General features: G+C 41.1%; 1 protein-coding gene across 4 annotated transcripts in view; it reads left to right on the top strand.

Moving 5' to 3' along the window:
* The window catches only part of PTPRG (protein tyrosine phosphatase receptor type G), a 710659-nt gene that overhangs the window by 658933 nt on the left and 29440 nt on the right, over nucleotides 1-22286 (top strand). For 2 of the 4 annotated variants that reach the window (XM_042979322.1, XM_042979325.1), the window contains 5 exons: nucleotides 7688-7779; nucleotides 15187-15283; nucleotides 19785-19867; nucleotides 20056-20190; nucleotides 21194-21328. In XM_042979322.1, the coding sequence (XP_042835256.1) occupies nucleotides 7688-7779; nucleotides 15187-15283; nucleotides 19785-19867; nucleotides 20056-20190; nucleotides 21194-21328 (542 nt within the window). The remainder of the gene's footprint in view (nucleotides 1-7687; nucleotides 7780-15186; nucleotides 15284-19784; nucleotides 19868-20055; nucleotides 20191-21193; nucleotides 21329-22286) is intronic. The other 2 variants (XM_042979323.1, XM_042979324.1) reach the window with 2 other exon arrangements.

Raw genomic sequence — 22286 nt, forward strand, 5'->3', positions numbered from 1 at the left:
TCTGTACTGAGCACAGACCCTGCTTGGCAATCTCTCCCTCTCTCTGCCCTTCTCCCACATGCACAAGCGCGCACTTGCTCTCTCTCTCAAACATTAATAAAAAACAGGCGCCTGGGTGGCTCAGTCGGTTGAGCGTCTGACTTCAGCTCAGGTCATGATCTCATGGTCTGTGAGTTCGAGTCCCGCATCAGGCTCTGTGCTGACAGCTCGGAGCCTGGAGCCTGCTAACGATTCTGTGTCTCCCTCTCTCTCTGCCTCTCCCCTGCTCATGCTCTGTCTGTCTCTCTGTCTCAAAAATAAATAAAAACATTAAAAAAATTTTTTTTTAAACATTAATAAAAAACAACAAAAACTCCTCTAATTCAAGAGTATTTATCCAACATGAAAGAAATTAAGGAAGTGTGTTTTTTTTTTTAAGTGTATTTATTTTAGGAGAAAGAGAGCAGGGGAGAGGCAGAGAGAGAGGGAAAGAGAGAATCCTAAGCAGGCTCCATGCTAACAGCACAGAGCCCAACTCAGGGCTCGACCCCATGAACCACGATCATGACCTGAGCCAAGATCAAGAGTCGGTCACTTAACCAACTGAACCACCCATGTGCCCCAGAAGTGTTTTTGAAGTTATGTTCATCACTACAGAAGTGTCATCAATTCTTTCATCAGGAAAATTTGGAATTATAGTGCCTATTCCATATATGATATTTGGGAAAAGTGTTTGGTTTGTTGGTCAGTTGGTTGGTTTTCCAGGTAGGCTGAACTCTTAACTTGTGCAGAATGAAAGGGGCGTTGACTCTTGGGGCGCCTGGGCGGCTCAGTCAGTTGAGTGTCCGTCCAACTCTTGATTTTGGCTCAGGTCATGATCTCACTGTTCATGAGTTCAAACCCCACATTGGGCTCTGCACTGGTAGCTCAGAGACTGCTTGGGATTCTCTGTCTCCTGTCTCTCTCTGCCCCTCCCCCACTCATGCTTGCTCTGGCATGCACTCGTTCTCTCTCTCTCTCTCTCTCTCTCTCTCAAAAATAAACTTTAAAAAAAGGGGGAAGCTTTGACTCAATTTTTTTTTCACTAATTGTTTTTCAAAATCGAATGGTTCTCCATTGTCACCCTGGGAGAGTTAAGCATAATAGAATGCAGTAACTTAGCCGTCCGTCCTCTCAAAATGCTTTCTCAGGTAGTTACTTCTAAGACATTTTTAAGATACTAAAGTGGTCACACATTTCCATTAAGATCCATATTATCCTTAACCTCTGCAACTACTTTTAAAAATCTAGTTTCCAATCTTGAGATACTCCTTTTAAATGACAAACTTCAATAATATTTTCATTGCAGCTATTGAAGTGTTACGTACATACGTCATCTGTAAACTATTTCCACTGTATTGCATTATTCTTTTAGATTTTCTTTACATTATAGCTTTTTAAAATCAAAACTTAGTTCATTAAGTTAACCTGATTAGAGAGAATTTTGTAAGGGCTTTTCCAAATCTGCATATTGTCAAGCACAAATGTCCTTAGAAATGCTTTTTTTCTGGAAATTAGAACATCCAACTTGCTAATAAGAGCATTAGAAAACAAAATGTTGCTGCTAACCAGTAGCTTGGAAATCCAGAAATGATTCATGCCTTTCCAGCAGTTAAAATACATCTTAATAATTTGAAGGTCACTTGCTACAGCAGGGTGCCAGCATATAAAGGGATTTTAAACATGCAGTTTAAAACCCTTGGGATTAAACCAACCTTGTTGGCATATTTTATTTATACAGAGATTATCTCCAAAGGAGATTCATTGGTCTTTTGACTATAATGAAGCCTTTTCTTTATTGACTTCATTGTGTCATAAATGAAAAGAGATTTCTTTTTATGGCAGGAAATAAAATGTTCCAATCTCTGCAACACTCCTTGCATCCAAAGAGTGTGATTTAGACAATCTATTTGTTGTGCCCTAACTCGGAAACTAAAATCGCGGTAATGTTCTTTTATTTCATGTTTGCTTTATCTTCCTAAGTGGACACAGAGGTATTACCAAGTGCAGACAGAGACCTGAACTTGGCTTCTGGGAACTGAGAGCACAGACACAAGAAGGGACTGAGTTGTTCCTGAAATCCGGGACTGTCCACTAGAGAGGTGGTTGACAATCCTGTTGTGGGACTTGGGGGACCAGGGGTAAGGTCTAAGCAGGGGTGACTTGATCCAGTGACTCTGCTGGGGCTTTATGGGTTCTTCTTATAAATTTGCCAGAGACAGATTGGGTTGGGATTTGTCATAGGGTTGCAGGAACTTGAATGGATTAAACAAACTTCACAGAGATTGGTGGCAGAGTAGGTGACTTAAGGCCCTCTGGAATGTTCATTGTAATTCTGTATGTACCCACACCCTGCCAGTACGGTATTTTCTAAAGTAGCCGTTAAGCCAGTTGACCCCAGCACTAAGCATCTTGGCAGGAAGGTAAACACTACAACGCTTTTTTTTTTTTTTTTTTTTTACCTGACATCATCACGGTGACCAGAATATTAGTATGAATTCTCCAGGTTTACGGAAGCTTACTCTTCAAGCCAAAGTGTATCATTTCATTCGTTATAAGTCAAAGTTTCTTTAAAATGCATTATTGTGGTTTTCTGCCCTCTAACCGTGTACGTTCAATTGAAGGTCGAGAGACGTGAAATAAGGTAGAAGAGATGAGACTTTGGAGTTGGCCTGGGCCCCACCAGTTGATAATGAACAGTGGCCATTGGCCAAGCTCTTTGGTCTCTTGTAGTCAGTTTGCCTATCTATAAAATGGGTAATCACCCCCCGAAATCATAGGGCTGTGCATATAAAGCAATTAGAACCCGACAATAAATGAGTTACGAAGCATTTAGAAAATGCCAAGCACTCATCTGCTTTTTGTAACACTATGAATTAGGTAGTTATTCGCATTTCACAGACGAGGAAAAAGAACCGCAGAGAGTTTGAAGTCCCACCACCAGGCCATCTTGCTCTGGCCACCATTTCCCCGAGGTGCCTGATACACGCAGAAGGCTTTCCGTCATCAGTAACCGAGAAGAAGGACGCTACACAATCTTACTGAGTTACAGGCTAAATACCCTGCCACAGAGCTGCCTGAGCCCTGTCTGCAGCACCTCCCTGTGGCTGATGTTCAGTTCAAGAACAGCCTTGGCTACTGACTTACTTTCTTTTTTCAAAATGTTTATTTATTTCCTTGTGCAAAGACAGACAAGAAAGTGAAGTTTTTCCCTTTTTGTTTATCTGTTACTCCTGAAGAATGAGAGAAGGCAAACTAAGATGATGAAAGTAGCTTAGAACCATACACCAATGTATGGGTGATTTCCCACTAATGGCTCCAAATATGCAAGTACAACAGAGACATTAACTAGATTTGGAAATAGCCTCGCTCTGTGTTCCGTGTGTTCTTTGTTCCTTACGGTGTTGTATTCAAGGTCAACAATCTTGAGTCTTCCGACGCTCTGCTTTGGGTACCTACAAACCGGAGACTAATTCCAGGCTTCCTCAGAAGTGGTACATGAGGATGTTTTGTTGTGGAATGCCCAAAATAAAAGGTCTCTTGTACATGAAGTTTAATTCCAGCCACCAAAGGCCAAAATCTTGGAACAAAGTATAAATAGTAATATCGAATAACAATCTCACCCTTAAGGTGCTGATTCTCAGCTGACTATACCAAGCACTTTATAACAAGATGATTTAATGATAAAAGCAGTACTCTCATTTTTGCTGAATTTAAATCTTCGCTATATGAAAATTCTGTAAGTAAATAGGAGAAGGGGAAAAAAGGGAAGCAAACCACAAGAGACTTTTTTTTTAAGTTTATTTCTTTGGAGAGAGGGAGAGAGAGGGAGAATCCCAAGCAGGCTCTTTGCCGTCAGGGCAAAGTCCACACGGGGCTTGATCTCACGAACCATGAGAACCTGAGCCAAAATCAAGAGTCAGATGCTTAACCAACTAAGCCACCCAGGCGCCCCAACAGACTTTTAACTATAGAGAACAAACCGAAGGTTGATGGAGGGAGGTGGGCAAGGCCCGAGCTAGGTGTATGATGGATATTAAGGAGGGCACTTGCGTGTTACAGGTGAGTGATGAATCACTAAACTCTCCTCCTGAGACCAATATTACCCTATATGTTAACTAACTGGAACTTAAAAACTTGAAACAAAAAACGCTGGCACAAAATTTAAACATAACATTTTATCCAAGGGACTCTAATTAAACCAAGATACTCGGTTTAACTCCTTGTTCTTCCTTGAAATTGGAGAATGTAGACAAGTTATGTATCACAGCACACAGGAGAAAGAGCTTTGCATTCAGTACACCAGGGTTCAGATCTCAGCTCTGCCTACTGAGTTATCGGTCGCTTTGGACATGTTGCTCCATGTTACCTCCTGTGTAACGCGAGGATAACAATGCCCCCTTCACGTAGTTCTGGTAAAGGTAAATGTACCAAAAGCATTTAGCACAGTCCCTGGTAACCAGTCTAGGGCTTAATAAACGGTGATTCTGTTCTCATTATACCCACTCTATCTTGAGACCGTTTCATTATATATCCTAACAATCTCCCATCTAACCTGGAGGTTAAACCTCTTCCCTTTAATGCCAGCTCATAGTTTTATTTTCTTTATCACCACTACATCGGTAACATTTATTTTTGCCTGAGTCATCAAACCCCTCCCTTTTATGGCACTTGGAGTCTTCACCATGTAATTACATGCTGTTCTTGCCCTCACCTGCTTACGTTCATTGCTTCTCCAGCACAAATGTGCCCTTGGGCAGAGACCATCTCCCTAATGTCCGGCTGAGTCCTGGGTGCTCAGGAAATGCCTCCTCCAGTGGTTTCCCATTCACTCGGACCATATACACAGACAGCAGCCATTCTCTCTTGACCTTGGATCCGCGACCCGCTTCCCCTGCCATGGTCCAGCTTTTAGTTAATCTTTCTGAGCTTATTTTCCCAACTGTGAGATGGGTAGGAAAATAGCCTCTATCTCCCAGGGTTGTTGAGAGGACTTGAGTACATGTTAATGCACCTAAAGGGCATAGAAAAGTGCCTCGTCCATAGTTAGTGCTGCTAATGTCCTCTGCGTTCAGCAACGGAACATACTTAGGTGAAAAAGCATCTTTCATATGGATGACCTCTAACAACACAGGGTTTTTCCAGATAAAAGCTGAGATCAGGTCTATGCTGCTGTCCTAATTGCTTGGCCTTCTGCTAGTTACGGTAATTTTCTAATTACCTGGTTCTTGCTGAGAGAAATTTAAGAGGAAAACTATTAGGACTTTGAATTAGTCATAGCCTTGTATTCACCGTAATATTGACAAAAAAAGATTTATGACCCTTCAGCTTCATTTATCTTGATTGAAAGACAAATACCATGTTACCTGGGTAGCTGGTGGTGGTCAGTGCTGAGCGTGTGTGTGTGGGTGTGTGTGTGCACGCGCGTGCCTGTTGGTGGTTTCATGACGTTACTGGTGGTGCCTGGAAATGCAGAGGGGTGTGGTTACACTTCCTTGGATGAAGAAGCTAATTGGAGACACTAGTGAGTCATATATTTCCATGATTATCATACTGAGCTCTGCTGGATTTCTCCTGCATCTAGCCACGGGGGATAGCAGGCAGACTGATTTCTGAGCACGTATGGCATTAGCTTGAATACTATACCTGAGCAATTGGCAGAAAAGAAAAAAAAAAATGATAGTTACCCTAAAAGCATTTTTTTTTTTTTAATGACTTGAGGTGGGCTTTGGCCTTTGAAATGCCGTGGGTTTTGCCCTTTTTTGTTTTTTGACTCTGCAGAGTAAAATAGCTCTAAAGCTGACCTGTTGTTTTTTCTTTCTTTAAACTACAGTCCCTGTGCCCCGTAAATTTATTGGAATTCTAAAATTCTAAGCTATCATGGGATAAATGTTGCCCTCAGCCTATTGTGCTGTTAATGATGTCCCCCTCGGAAAGGGGTGTCTTTGGGTTTCTAAATAAACTGGAAGGCTGCATTCTATAGTGTTCGCAGGGTTACGTTGTATCTCATGTCGCTCATTTTGCCCCTTTTCCAAAGGTGAGTGTCTTTGGATTAATCTTCTTGAGACTCCAGTTTTGTACATATTAACCCTTCAGCCTCAGCTTAATTTCTCTGCCACTTGATCTTAATTGTAGAATTTGCTTACTCCTAAACATTTGAAGGGAAGTCAGTCAGATAATTTTGGAAATTTTTCTTGAACTGTGCATTCTGCTCGATATTCTGGAGAAACGTTTTGGCTCTGCTTACTTTGTTAATGCTGGTTACATCATTATGGGAGCTATAGATTTCTTGGGCGTGCAAAATGATTGCATATTCATGAACATCTTCAATCCTGAAATATTTGTAAATAACTTGGCAATTTTTTTCATAAGGTGGCCTATTAAAATGATTAGGTCTTTAATTGTTCACACAGAAAGAATTTGTGCTTACAGAGCACCACCTATTTGATAAATAACGTTTCTATGCGAAGCAATTTGGATTATGAACATATAAGTCACCTTCCTTAAACAAAGTATAAGAGATGCTATTTTCCACTTAAGAATGATTCAAGTTTGAAAATGTCAATAGATGCAAAAAGCCACCCTGGAGCTTTGCTCTCTCGAAAGAAAGTAGAGAAGGAATGACATAGTCAATGTTAACTGTCACCAGATGAAGAGAAATCAGATTGTCAGGCCTGGATCTATAACATTCTTGCCAAAGTAGGACCTCATTTACACATACAGATCTTCATACCCTTTGCTAAGAAAAGCATCTGTGGCAGTTTAGATGTTTGTGCGTTTGCCAAAGATCTTTCACTCTGAATAAAGTAAATGTCATGTCTGTTGTTTATCTCAAATTCAGCAGAGTATTTTTAAAAGGAAATATTTGCGGGGGAGGGTCGAGGGAAGGAGGTTGGGGAGCTCCAGTTAGTGGGGTGTGGCAGTTTTACGGCCAGTACTCAAGTATCAGGCTGGATCTGGACAAAGCAGCTTAAAACACACTTTGGGCTCATATAGCCGAAAGCGTCCCTCTGAAGTGACAACGTTGCAATAAATTGGAAAGTGGAGTCTTCCTGAATCTCTACCTAGTCTGTCAACACCCAAAAAATCCAGTTAATTCAGTCAAACTGATTATTTGGCATCGTGTAGACACAGCTGTCTTGAACTCAAATTTTGAACATTTAAACATAGATGGCATTGTACCCGAAGCCAGCTGGTACAATGGCATCGATCTGTAATTGTGTATAAAGATTGCTTCGACTTGAGAGATGCTCCAAGTTCAAGCTGGACCCCACTGCAGAGCAATTTTTGAGAAATCTTAGGCTGTGATAAAATTTCTTGACAAATGAGGTACCTTAGGTAGGTTCAGACTTTCAGTTGAGAGTATGATGTGGTCATTTAACTAATGTTAATTGCCTTAAACATTAAAAAAAAAAAAAAAAGTAATTCCCTACGTACTTGAAAAGGAAACAAACCTGTATTTAACCTTGCTTCTCGACATTCAAAACCATAATGAGACAGAAATGTAAAATACATCCTGAGACTCTTCTTGAGGACCTCTACTTCAGGTGACCGAATTACAGCACTCTTTGCAAAAGTCAAATGTTTGTCTTTAATAATCCCTTGTCCGTGTTACTTGTTTTATTGAAGTGTATTCTGTGTGACTCTGAATATCATTTTATCCCCACAGATGACATGGAAGCCATTCCTGTCAAACAGTTTGTTAAACACATCGGTGAGCTGTATTCTAATAACCAGCATGGGTTCTCCGAGGATTTTGAGGTAGGTTTCGAGACTGAAAAGTAACTTCCGGAGACCCAACCCTTACTGTATGAGGCTTGTTAGAAACTCGAGCTGAGTTCATTCTGGCATAACAAAACAATAGTGGGAAAAGTGGAGACCGGTTTTCTGCTGCTGCTGCTGCTGCTTTTCTGCGTCACGCTTACAACTGTGACACGCACTCTCATCCCAGTAAACATTAGGCGAGAGGGAGTTGGTCACCCATGTCCTGAACGTGCGTTTCTACCGAAGAGCGGACTCGGGGGTAGAGAGGAGGCAAGCGCCCCCCGGTCCTGTCTTCATCTTAATCCTGAACGGGCCAGTAGTCCTCATGCCGAGGGTAGGGTTCGTGTCTCTGGGTGCGTGAGGTGTTGAGGGGGCCGAGTGCACGGTAGGTAGGGTGCTTCCTCATCCTTGGGCCAGTCACCTCCTCTCCGATTCCCTGGGTCCCTCGCTTTTAACAGTGGCGCTCGCGTCACGGACAGCCCCATGGTGGGAAGAGGTGAATGCTGAACATCTGTGAAAGCGCCGGGTGAACCGTGAAGCCCGTGCGAAGGTTGATGGTTGTCGTTCTCGCGACTGTCACTCCTTGGAGAGAAGACACGGGTTAACGCAGCCCTTGGGATTTTAAGAACTGTTGTGCGGGGAGCAAGGTAGAGCGCGGCACGCACCGCCCTGCCAGCTCCGGGTTCTGTGCCAGTTCAGCAGTGACAGGGCGTCAATGAGGAGCTATTAAACAGACTGCCCTTTTCTTCACCGAGGCGCTTAACTAAGGCACATCTCTGGCAGCAAGAGTTGTGCCAAGGGGGCCAAGTTTTCGTGGCAGCTCAGCTGTCTTCTAGCTTTGTGGGTGAGTCGGTTCCTTTCTCTGTCTCATTCTTCCTTTAAAATGGAAACGATGATGATGATGCTTTACGGCCCATCTCTTTTCCCAAAATGGGTGATGGGGATTAAATGATGTGATGGAAAGGACGCACAATGAGAAATAAACACAGGATCCAAAGCCCCTGTCTCCGTGCAAGGCTGGAGTCCCCAGAGGCCATCATAAAGGCAGTTACACTGACAACTATTTCTCTTGGTTTTTTTGTTTTGTTGTGTTGTGTTTTTCTGAGTAAAACCGAAGCAAAGGTAGTAGAGAGAAGGGACCCTCTGATTTATTCGTCAAAGTCCTGTGTATCATGGAACAAACAAAAACATGTCAAGTATTTAATGCGGCTGTTAGATGCTTACCAAAAAAGGTGCCTATTCAACTCCAGAGAACATGGTTTAAAGTCAAACATTTTGTATTCATGAGGACAGCAAATGTGTGTGCTGTTGAAGTGATTTAGTTCAATTGACTGTTGGCTGGATGACTGAGCAAGAATATTGAGGCATTTAACAATGTTGATGGTATTCAGGACAAACATTTATCCTCTGGAGAACAGAATTTGATCAGGATGACCAAATGCAACTCCAGTTTCTCAATTATTTATGATTTGAGACCCCCAGTGCTATTCATCACAGCTGGTTTTGACACCATTTAATTATTCAAAATAATCAGCTACACCTCTATAAACTTGATCTGACTTAAAATGGGCTTTGCTGTATCACAGTCAAGCCTGTTAACAAATTCTGGGCATCTGCACCCTGTTTCTGTCCTAAAACAAAACAAAACAAAAAAATCCACTCTGGCTGGAAGCTTTTGTCTCCTGTATTGAACTTTATAGCTTAAATCTTATTAGCTGGTAGTTAAGGGAGGGGCCCAAAAGGGCAGAGACAGGGGAGGCATTGTTCTGCCCTTGTCCCTTCACAATCCCTCCTGGTTTGAATGGTTTAAAATCAGGGCTATTCAGAATAGGAAGATTATCCTTTCTTCTGAAAAGAACAATAAGGCAGCGACATAATGGGAGGAATGAGACAGGAAAACTTGTTAATCTACCGTCCTCTTCTAATTGAGGGAGATTTTGAACTATTTTAGAACAGTGGTAGTCCTTTTTGGCTGCTCTGCTAAAAAGGACAACTGGTAACAGGCTATTTAAGAAATTATTAAGGCTGTTTTACAAATGAGAGAGTAAAAGACTGTAAAAGAAGGTCAGGAAAAGAGATTTTGTGCAATTAAAAAAAAAAAAAAAAACTGGGGCACCTGGCTGGCTCTGTCAGTGGAGAGTATATGACTCTTGATCTTGTAGGTTTGAGCCGCACAATGGGTGTAGAGATTACTTAAAAAAAAAAAAAAAATCCTGGGGCACCTGGGCAGGTCAGTCAGTTAAGCCTTGACTTCGGCTCAGGTCATGATCTCACAGTTCATGAGTTCAGGCCCTGCATCGGGTCTGTGCTGACAGCTCGGAGCCTGGAGCCTGCTTCAGGTTCTGTGTCTCCCTCTCTCTCCGCCCCTCCCCCCTCATGCTCTGTCTTTCTCTCTCTCTCAAAGATGAGTAAACATTAAAAATAAATCTTTTTAAAAAGCCAAAACAGCACCCTCATTATGATAGGAGACTAAAAAAGTCAACCCCAGATTTCCACATCTTTTTAAGTGGAATAACGGTGGCCGGCATTTTCTTAGCACTGCATTTGGATTATTTCACTCGTTTCTCAGAACTGCCCATTTTACAAATGAGGACACTTTACCCATAGGAAAACTGAGGCTTTGAGTGGCTCAGATGTGAAATGGCAGAAGTTAGGTTTTAGGACCAGGATTTGTGACTCAAGCCCACATGTTTTACCTCAATGCTCTCCAGACTCTCATTAAGTAGTATCCTATGGTGACCTGGAGTCAGAAGGAGAAAAAATCAAGACTACCAGTGACTGTCTAAAACTGATCATGCAGCTGATAAGCCAACAATTGTCCTGGCAGAAAAAAAAAAGGGGGGCGCGGGGGAAGGCAGGAGAGGAAACCACCAAAATAAGGAATCCCCCCCATTAAAAATACTGGGAGCCCATTACATGGTTTTTATGGTCCAGAGCCTACCAGATAGCTGAGAATCTGACTTAGAAAATTTTATACAGCATCTGAATAGAGGCCTAAAGTTAGTCAAAGAACTAACCTGAAAATTATAAATACCACTTAACAATTGATGTGTGGCTATTAAGAGAGCAAACAATGCATCTGACAGTTATTCATGAGAACCTTTTATTCTGTGGGCATAACATAAAGCACAGAGGTAAATTTGAGACCTTGCCCTCTAGGAGTTTCACCTCCTGGTGGCAGTGGAGACCAGGGTGGGCAAAGCAAAATAAGTAATAATACTGACAAAGTTCTGGATGGAAGAGGGCAAACAAGAAAAGCTTCCATGAATTTTTTTATTATTTCACCAGAATTTCTATTTGCCCCATCTTGTTTAAAAATCTTGGACGGAAATGAAAAAAAAAAAAATGGTGAATAGCTGTCATATTTTCAGAATTTTGCTGCTTGGAGGAGAATGAGAAAAACGATTCCCCGGTAATTTTGAGTCTTTGTCTAGAGGTGATGCAGCAAGCATTTTGTCCTTGTCAGATAAATTTTGGAGACTGTTAAAAGCTGGCAACATTATACCTCTAGCAGATTTTGCAGTCACTGGAAATAACATCAATCCTTGTCTCAGGATGGCGTTCGATGCCTCTGTTCCCTTGGCTACCTGCGTTGACTTCAACCTCACTCTTCCCTGGCCTCCACAGTCCTAATCCAGGAGGCTTCCAAAGGCACAGTGCTAGCATTATCTTTCAAACGGAGAGAGCTCTGAGGCTGTGTGGGTCGACAGAATTAATAGGCAGGGGTCAGGAGCATCACGAGGTGAAAGGCTGAGTGCAGAGATGAGGCCAGAGGTCCGATACCCCTTGATAAGATCCTTTGGGGGAATTACCTCTATTACAATTAACTCCAGCTGAGCTAAATTTGGGCGGGTTGCTCATCTTAAATCAGGAGAACAAAGCTTTGTCCACCTGAGCCCATGCACCCAAGGGATCAGTGGCCACAATCACTTTATGTAAGATGCAGCGTTCCGATGTTGCCAGTGACACGTAAGAGGGCATCGCCAGATAGAGGGGTAGATGCTCCATGAGGCTGCGGCCTGCAAAATGGCAGAAGCCCGTGACAGAATGCCACTTAAGGTCTGAAAGGTCTTTAAGACGTTTCTAAACCCTTAGCAAGAAGAAAACCATAGTTGCGTTGAGGTTTTTGTGAAGGGTGAGGAGAGAGGGAATTAGCCCAATTCACAAATAGTGTGCACAAGGTCATTTTATTTTATAGATCCGCTGCAGGATAATAGGTGCTGTGATAAAAATGGGTGGTTTTTCTGGAAGGGTTAGGCAGTCACTGTATATAAAGACAGATGGATTCAGACCAGGGGTGAGCAGGACAGGCATTCTTGCCAAGGCAGATGGCAGTGAAGCAAAGAGCAGGAAATCCTACGGTCTTGTCAAAGGGCACAGAGGTAAAACTGTCCGGAAGGAGAAGGGAGCTGGTGGAAGGTGGCAGATCTAGGCTGGGATCGTGAAAGCCTGGCTAAGGAATCCGGGATATATCCAGAGATTTCCAAGTAAGAGAATAAAAAAGTCCAAGCAGCACATGAAGAAATTTGGCATGGCAGCTGTTTGTAGCCTGAGAGGCAGGAAGATGGCATGTCACCGGTATCCAACGAGGGCCAGCTCTGTGCCGGACGCTAGGCAAGCACCAGACCGTAGCAATGACCTAAACTAATCAGCCTTTCGTGGCCCCTGTCCCTAATACAACTGTAGGCTGTCTGAACTCCCACACCAAGAATGTTCTGTATACTTGGGTCTCACACTTGGTCACCTGGTCCAAAATGTGTTCTTCTTGGCTTTCTTTGTGAAGCTGAATAATCTGGAAGATTTCCAGATGTATTTTTATTTTGTCAGTTTCAAATTGAGCCATAGAATGGTAGGGCAGTAGGTCTCCATGTGCCTTTTCAGTAGCTTCTCACATCACTGACTCCAGGCAGCAGGAGATTTCCCCTGTTCTGTCTGTCAAGAATTCTGGATATGTCAACTTGGGGCGTTTTGTTTCAGTTTTACTTTATTTTTAAGTCTCTTGTTTTTACTCGGCTTTCTTCTGTGGTGGTGTGCCTGTCGATACTCAGAATATTCATTTTGAGAATTTCAGCTCTGTTACATGGACAGGAAAATGCAAATAAGCTTAAATCTTAAAACTATATATCAGAGTGCCCAATAGGTAACTTTGCTATACACACTCCATCAGCCAGTGTCTCTTCAAAGGGTTTTAACACCTATTAAAATCACATTAACTTTGGAATTCCAGTTCTGATGGGGAAAAGCCACTCCAGGATCAGATCATAGTATCAGCATCTAAATGAGCCACACAGTTCTGCAAGGAATTACAGATGGCCTTATTATCCACAAGACAAAATCAGAAGGCCTTAGGCACACCCCTCGGGTTCTAATAAAATCAGATTTGACATTATTTATGACTATTCTTTGTTTTCTGTCATTCACATAATTGGAAAAGTGAAATAGAGGCAATGGATCAGACCAGGGGTTTTAGATAACAGAGAGTTTCATTGGCTATATCGAATGACTGCTTTAAACAGTGCAGACAGATGCTTCCAAGCAGTCGTGGTCAATTGCATTATATTATAATAGAGGCCCACACTAGGGTGGTCAGATCCACATGCTGAGAGACAAAAAGCAATAAACCGAGTGAATCTCAAAGTGAATTAATGCTGTAATCTCTTATCACAAGATGTTTTAGCAACCCAGCCCGTGCCAAAAGTATGACCTTCAAAACCCAGAAACAGGGATGTCAACTTATTTCAGGGATTTCCGTATAGATTGAAATAATGTCTTCCAGAATACAAATCCATCTTCAAAGGTATTCTGTCCCTGGAACTATGGAAGAATAGACCTCAGGCTTTCAGGGCAATTCTAAGCGGCCAGTATCCCCAATACTTTGAGTATGGGTAGCACTGCTTAAGTGTTTGTAGATGTTTAAGATATCAGACTCATCAATTTGGGCCTATACTTTTTCTCATTTTAGAGAAAAGTACCAAAGCCTGAAGTCCCTTTAAACCAGCATTTGCCAAACCACAGGTCATACACCATTTTAGAATAGAAAATAGCGGAGTTTATCACGTTTAGGAAGAGTAAGGAAAGGGTAAGAACTGCTGTGAAACAAACACACTTTCCCCAGAGAAGCGTGTGGCATTAGTGCCTCTGGGCTTTTTTTTTTTTTTCTTTTCTTTTTCTTTTAATGGACAACAGGGCAGGTCTACAATTAAAAAAAAAAAAAAATTGAATGTCCATCTGCCAAGAATCAGGAGTTCATGAGTATGGTCTCTTTGAATAGATAATGACCCCACTGTTTTTAGACTTTAAATTCTTGGATTAGAGTGAGTTAGTTTCTCCTTGGAAAGAAGAGAAGGACTCCTCACTGGGAAGTACTTTGTGAGTCTAAAAGACAGCCAGTTCCTTGTTTTCATTATGCCTCATGTAAATGCTATGGAAAACATCGATAATTGCTATGCATCTCCTTCATGGAAAAAAAAAAAAAAAGTCTGCACGCTCCTAAACTCTGTTACATCTGTCACGTGTAAAACATTTCTCCTGATAATTTTCTGTCACTTGCTCCTGCTCTCTGCAACAGCTGTGCGCTGCTAATGACTTCCCTTATTAGTTAGCCCCAGTACTTTCTTGGGTTTGAACCGTACAGTGTAGAAAATGTTGACTTTACAGCCATCGTGCAGGAGGCTAATGGATGATGTTTACCATACGTGGCTAAGGTCCTGAAGAGGTGCCTCTTCCACTGTTGCTTTTGTAAAGAAGGATAATGTAAATGAAACTAAGAGTTCACAAATAATTCAGCAAATCTGGATCTATTTGAGCCACATAAGGACAGGTCACCAGGCTAATATAAATAGTGTCACTTCATGACAGAATATAATCACTTTGCACTCAGGCAGTTATAAGACAAGCTATGTGGCCTGTAAGCATTTTGCAAATGATGGTGGAGATTGTACCTCTGACTGGGAAATTGCTGTTCATCCTCTAAGACTGAGGTAAATGATCTGCCAGGAGGCTTTCTTCGTGCTCCTGCAACAGTATCTTCAGGCCTCTTTTCTGTGAATCACATTGGACTGTCTTTATCCTTTTGTGTGTGTTCCTCCCCCATCAGACTGGGACATACTCAAGAAGAGATCGTGTTTTGTAATCCCCCATGCCTAGGTCACCAGTTTGGAATGAAGTAGATGATTGATGAATTAGTAAAACATGAAATCCTTTTATCTTCTTCACATCCTTCGTACGTTTGTTATGAATACATCAATTATTTCTGACGCTGAGTTTGGGGAGGTAATGGCGGCTATCCTAGGGAGTGAGTAAATACTTCATGCTTTGGGGTATATAGTTCTTTTCTTCCTATACCCTTGCTAGACATCTAAAGTGCATCTAAAATCTTTGAAATCTTGATGTTTTTTTCACTAGGAAGTCCAACGCTGTACGGCCGATATGAACATCACTGCAGAACATTCCAATCATCCAGATAACAAGCACAAAAACAGATACATCAACATTTTAGCATGTAAGTAATAAACTTGAAACTATCTTCAGCTGTGAGGAAATTAAATCTTCATGCTGGGTAGAAGCCTAAAGCCAAGCAATCAGAATCAGGATGCCAAGAGAGAATTACACTCGCAAGTTAACCTCTCATTAGCCCATCTTCAACAGTGTCTAGGAAGAAGTGGGGACATTGACTGCCCCAAGTCTTTCCTTAAGCCGGCAGATCTCAGCTTGTGAGTAAGGTGATTGAAAAAAATGTTCCTTGCCTCACTGTTCTCACATGAAGTGATTGCACACCCGATGCTGGGAACCAAAGTTTGAATGTCCTGTGGCTATCCTGACATTGCTTTTAAGTGGTGAGAGCCAGGGTTTTAAATACAAATAGGAATACTGAAAATTGAATCACATAAGTGAACGCCAAAGTTGTCTAAGACTAGGTAGTTGGTCTACACTGCAAGTGATAGAGTCACCATTCCTTGTGGCCCATGTGCTCAGTTCTCTATACCGTATTTCCAAGGTCAGGAGTACTCTGGTGGTTAAGGACACAAACAAACATCCGTCTTACAGAGCCTTATGGAATACGCTAGGAGCACAGGCTACTTCTGTGGCTCTAATGCTACTTCTCATAGACAGTGGGGTTTGGGTCACTGGCAGATAATACATGCTTCGCTATTAAGGTCAGGGACACGCATGTTTATGGCTAACATGCACTATGGTAAGGAACACATTCCATAGGCTTTTATAGTGCATTAAATTGAACCATTTAAATTTGAACACTACTGTAGATAAAGCTTTTTATAATGCTTTAGCGAGATAGAAATCACATACCATATGAAATTCACCCATTTAAAGTTAACTCATATTTAAATGGGAATTTAAATATAAACTGAATTTCTGTGGTTTTTAGTATATTCACAGTTGTACAGTCATCACCACTAATGTTAGAACACTTTCAGCACCCCAGCAAGAAACCCCATACCCATTAGCAGTCATTCCCAACTCCTCCTTTCCCCCAACCCCTAGAAAAACACCTACTTTCTGTTTCTGTGTATTTGCCAATTCCAGGCATTGGATGTAAATGGAATCCTAGGCTCTGTGGCCTTTTGTGTCTGGTTTCTTCCACTTAGCATGACGTTTTCAAGATTCATCCATCTCGTAGCTTCTATCGGCACTTCATTCCTTTTCATGGCTGGAAAATACTCTGTGGTATGGATATGCCACATTGTGTTTATTCATTTGTCATTTGATGGACACTTGGGTTGTTTCTACTTTTTGGCTATTATGAATAATGCTGCTATGAACATTTGTGCAGACATATATTTTCAATTCTCTTGGATATATACTTAGGAGTAGAATAGCTAGGTCATATGGTAACTCTATGTTTAACATTTTGAAGAACTGCCATACTATCTTCCAAAGTGGCTATACCATTTTACATTCCCACCAGGAATATATGAGAGTTCCATTGTCCATAATCTCATCAACACTGGCTACATATATATATTATATATGTGTGTGTGTGTGTGTGTGTGTGTGTATATATATGTATGTATTACAAAATATATACATAATCGCTAATGATGACTAATGTTGAGCAACTTTTCATGTATTGGCCACCTGTGTATCTTCTTTGAGGAAATATCTTTTCAGATCCTTTGCACATTTTTTAAATAGGATTACTTGTCTTTTTGCAGCTGATCCTGGATACAAGTCCATTGTATAGATAAATAGTACGCAGATATTTTCTCCCATTCCGTGCATTGTCTTTACACTTTCTTGCTGGTGTCCTTTGAAGCAAAAATTATTTTAATTCTGGTGAAATACTATTTTTCTTTTGTTGCCTGTGTTTTTGGTGTTCTATGTATGAAACCACAACCTAAGCCAAGATCATGAAGATTTACACCTGTGTTTTTATCAAAGCGTTCTATGGCTTTAGCTCTTACATTTAGGTCTTTTATCCAAATGACTTTTACATATGATACGAGGCAGGGTCCAAGTTTATTCTTCCGCATGTTGATAGCTGGTTGTCCTAGCACGCTTTGCAGATTGAATTGTCTTAGTGCCCCTATTGAAAATCAGCTGACCATAAATGTAGGAGTTTATTTCTAGACTGTCACTTCTTTTCCATTGATAGCTCTATCCTCAGGCCAGTATCAATTTGTCTTGATTGCAGACTATAGCTTTGTAGTCGATTTTGAATCTGGAAATGGTGAATGCTCCAACTTTGTTCTTCTTCAAGATTGTTTTAGTTTTTCTGGGTCCCATGTGTTTCCATATCAATTTTGGGATCGACTTTTATATTACTGCAAAAGGTGTAGCTGGGATTTTGGTAGGGATTGCATTGAATCTGTGGATTAATCTTAACATTGTCTTCCATCCATGAAGATGGGATGTCTTTCCATGTATTTATATCTTTTACTCTTTTCAGTGTTTTACATTTATAGTTTTCCTTTTGTTGTGCTTCTTTTGTTAAATTCATTTAAGTATTCTTTTTGATGCTATGGCAAATGGGATTGTTTACTTAATTTTGAGACCTTGCAATGCTCATGTATAGAAATATAATCTTTTTAAAATATTGCTCATGTATCCCACAATCTTTGCTGAATTCATTTATCCTAATAGTTCTCCTTTGTGGGCTCCTTAGAATTTTTATATACGAGATCTTATCATTTACTATTACAGTTCCACTTCTAACTCTAGATAAAGTTTTTAAAGAACCACAAGTCATTTTTGAATCAGAGTACTGGTTTCACTTATGTGGGAGAATGAGGTAAACAGGACAACAAGGAAGAAGAATCAAACTGTGCTTTTCTCTCCCTTCTTTGAATGGATGGACTCTTGACAGTATTTGTTGGCCAACCCAGTAAAGGCTCATTTTGCTGAGATTGTAAGGATTTGTCAATCAATATACTTTATTTCTAACCATGAAAGTCAGGCAGGGATATAGACACATGTGTGTCTTGAGTACGTCCACACATTTCATTCTCTCCATCTTGACAGTCCTTACTTCTGGTGACCTCAGTTCTTGGCTACAAGTATGTGGCAGAAAAGAGGGAGGAAATCACAGCAGCTTCTGGGTGGTATGCCCAAGGGTCATGCTATTTCCTGGAAAGTTTACCACCTGTGCTTTGATGTGGTTGTACTTTGACCAGTTCATTTGTGGTTTCGTTTTCACAAATTCACATTAGATACAGTTTTATTTCCATAGGTTCAGAAAGTTGGGTTCTGATGTTCATGACATTTTGTCAGATTCTGGGCACATAAATACCCATCATCTTGGTATACCCTATATTAAGGGCTAATTTAGCGTGGCAAAAAATGGGACAGAAATGTCATGAAACAGCTAAACTTAATGTGCCAGAAACACAATGTAGGAAAAGGCTTCTCTCACAGAGCCGTTACAACTCTTAGGTATATATGGATGCTACCATACCCCCTCCTATACTCCTCTATTTTCCGAAGGCTATTGCCTTTCAGATTAAATATGAATTTTGCAACTTAGAATACGTGTTCGTGTCAGTCTGAAAAATATACAATATAGTGGTACCGAGCTAGGACATAGCCGTAGGTGTCCAGATAACTTGGGGGAAAATTTTCATTTGGAGCCTGTTTCTATCAGGCAGCCCCCGTGCCTATCAAATGTACTCTCAGCCTCTGTCAGAACAACTGAAACAATTCACCATTCCAAGGATGGAGAGTGCTTTCAAAAAGTGCTTGATATATAGTCTGAGGTCATTAATGTCTAGGCTAACTAAACCACTCATTGGACTTGTTTTTGGAATAGCCTTTTATGATTATGACTATAACCAGAAATGTAAACTTACTTTTGCCCATTCTGTTCCTAGCTAGGGAAGATAAAATTATGACCTTCGCTTCATTTCATTGGCTGTCCTAAAAATTCAAGCTATACTTTGCTAGGTAACAAGAGGCATATAACCCATTCCCCTGTTTTGTGTTCATAAGCTGAAGTTAAGTGGTTCCTAAAATCTGATTGCTGGCCAGATTGCTGCAATGAGATTACTTTTAGGAATAGCTCTGGGTTCCCTCAGTTACTTAGGTTCTGTTGGGGTGACAGGGACTCTGAATTTAGCAGAGGAATCTCCTGAAAATAGATATTTGATGTTCTGGACCTAATAGAAAAATATGCCTTTTTATATTTGTATCACTGGAAAAGAGGGCAATGGATAGTCAAAAGCCTCAGTTTTAAAATACAGGACAAGGAAATTTTGGAGGGTTATAAGTTGAACTCATTTTACACGAACTAATAAGGACTCCAGTTTACATTTCTTGGGCACTCACAGGTCAGAGCATGAGGTAGAAATGTCCCTGTGTTTTAAGATGGGTTTCAACGCTGTATCTTTGAAGTTTTACTTGTTGTTCTGGCCAGAGTTCTCTGGGGGCACTCTGGGAGATGCCGCACTGCCTGTTTGCCTTGTTCTCTGCTTTAGAATGCTGGTAGTTTTTGAATTACACATTTTGTTTTTGCTTTTTTTTTTTTTTCTTTTTTCTTTTGTCCTCTGTAGATGATCACAGTAGGGTGAAGTTAAGACCTTTACCAGGAAAAGACTCTAAGCACAGCGACTACATTAATGCAAACTATGTCGATGTAAGTCAGAAATGTTTTTATAAACCTGCTTCTGATAATTGAAGAGTTGCCACAGAGACTGTTGAACGTGTTTTAATACTGCACAGAGCTTTTACTAAAACACAGCCTATTCAATCTGGAAGGCACTTGAATTATTAACTGGTGTGTGGTACCCTTGCATCTTACTTTGTGCTGTGTCATCTTTGAAGGGCTACAACAAAGCGAAAGCCTATATCGCCACCCAGGGACCTTTAAAGTCTACATTTGAAGATTTCTGGAGGATGATTTGGGAACAAAACACTGGAATCATTATCATGATTACGAACCTTGTGGAAAAAGGAAGAGTAAGAGCCTCTTGGCTTAATATCTTAAATCATGTACCTTCATTCAAAACCTATTTATGGAGTACCTGCCGTAGGGTAGGAGCTTGACCAGGTATAAAGAGTTAAGGCGATGAAAGGCATCCTCTCTGCCCGTACCTTGCTTGTAGTCTGGTGGGAAAGAGCTCAGCACTTACAAGAGTGAATTAAATGTGGCAGTAGGAATGAACAGAACGTTATAATGGGGATGCTGCAGAATGGATGAATACATCCTCTGGGGCTGAGATTTTGTAAAGGAGCTCTTGTTTGCAGTGAGATGTGAACAGTGAGGGACGAGAAGGAGTTAGGGAAGGACCTTCTAAGCCCAGGGAACACAGGGAAGCTGGAGGAAACCCAGTGTAGTGGGGGAACTACCGACAGTTCAGGCAGGGGACAGCAGCACTGCTGAAACACCCTAGCAGTGAGAGAACCTTTTTTTAAGATGACGAATATTTGAGTTATTAGATCATGAGCTTACATTACATGATGGTAATGTAGGCTGGAATAAAGGCTAAGCCTCAAGTTCATTAGGTAGAGTCGCTTCAACTTCACTTTGACTGTGGAGTCCCCGTTTCACCTTTGGTGGCCCAAGTTGTGAAATGAAGATTTGCATTGTTACAAGACTCTCTTGCAACTCTGAATGCAGCCCAGACTCCTAAACGATAAGTAAACTCCTTTATAATGTAGCCAGCCCTATTTCTTACTGGCCAAATACAGGTTTCTTTCTTTGGCCCTCTTTAAAGGGCACTGTGTGTTGAAAGACGGTCACGAATACTAGACCCATTTCTCAAAGGATCTTGCCCACACTTGTCCCACGATTAACCACTTCAGAGGTATGTCTACCTATAAGCCATTGGGCCCGTACGTTCCTTTCTCAGTCAACTACGTGGCCAGAGTACTGGTTTTAAAGACTTACGAAATCACTTCATCGACAGTACAACCGTGGCATAAATTGCAGTTGCAGTTAACAACTTTTTCCTTTTTGCAGCGAAAATGCGATCAGTATTGGCCAACAGAGAATAGTGAGGAGTACGGAAACATTATTGTCACACTGAAGAGCACAAAAGTACACGCCTGCTACACTGTGCGTCGTTTTTCAGTCAGAAATACAAAAGTGAAGAAGGTACTGAAGGAATCGGGTGGGCTGCCAGGGCATCTCTCTTTAAACTTGTACGAAAAACGGCACAACCAAGGCCAATTCTCATAACCAACTTGGCTTTAAAAAAGTATTTCTAAAAAACGTTTTTTCACAACTCGTTTGATTGACATCAATGTATGCTGTGAAAGATACTGGCAAAGCACATAATAGAATTGAACTGGCCTGATTAAATGCTGTAATCTCCCAGTGAAGGCTTCGCTTTTTGTTTTGTTTTGTTTTTTTTAAAAAGGTCCTCTTCGGTTTTGGTGACCAGCAACTATAGCAGCATCTGCTTGTTGACTGAGCTTTTTAATAGCAATTTTCTGACAGTTTTAAAGCATTATTTCCCAAAGTGTGCTCCAAGGAATGCTAACCCTGCAAGATGCTTGCAAAAATCAGATTCTGCTGTTTAATAGGTATGGAAAATGAATGCTAGGTAATAAATATTCTCCGTTAGAAATGAACAGGGCACGCAAGTGACCAAAGTGCTAGTGAAGAAACCTCTTCAACTTTGTTTTGCCTAGTGCTTCCTAAAGTGCCTTAATACAACCCTTGTCTGTGTAACTGTTAACATCCTGAGATTCACACCCTGTGGAAAATGCTTTCAAGTTATCTCTTGTTCAAAAGCTGCTGTTGCACCAAGACTCCTAGACCACTGCAACATTACTAGGAACTCTAGGTAGATGTTCATTAAGAAAATGTACAGTCGCTCTACAGAGACTTAGGAACGGCTGTTGTTTGTAGCAATGGGTATAATGTGGTGTTTTGTTGTTGTTGTTTTTAGTCTTGGACATCTTTGAGAAGGTGTTAAAACTCCAGCCTTCCTGCCCCCAGAAGAATTCACCTTTATTCAAACTTTTATATACAATGCCATTGGCTCTGAAACCTATCTGTGCTCCAAGGTTAACAGTCCTTTGTACATGTAGTTTTTTCCCAGAATGGC

The sequence above is a fragment of the Panthera tigris genome, chromosome A2 (genome assembly GCF_018350195.1).
Source record: "Panthera tigris isolate Pti1 chromosome A2, P.tigris_Pti1_mat1.1, whole genome shotgun sequence".
Taxonomy (NCBI): Eukaryota; Metazoa; Chordata; class Mammalia; order Carnivora; family Felidae; genus Panthera; species Panthera tigris.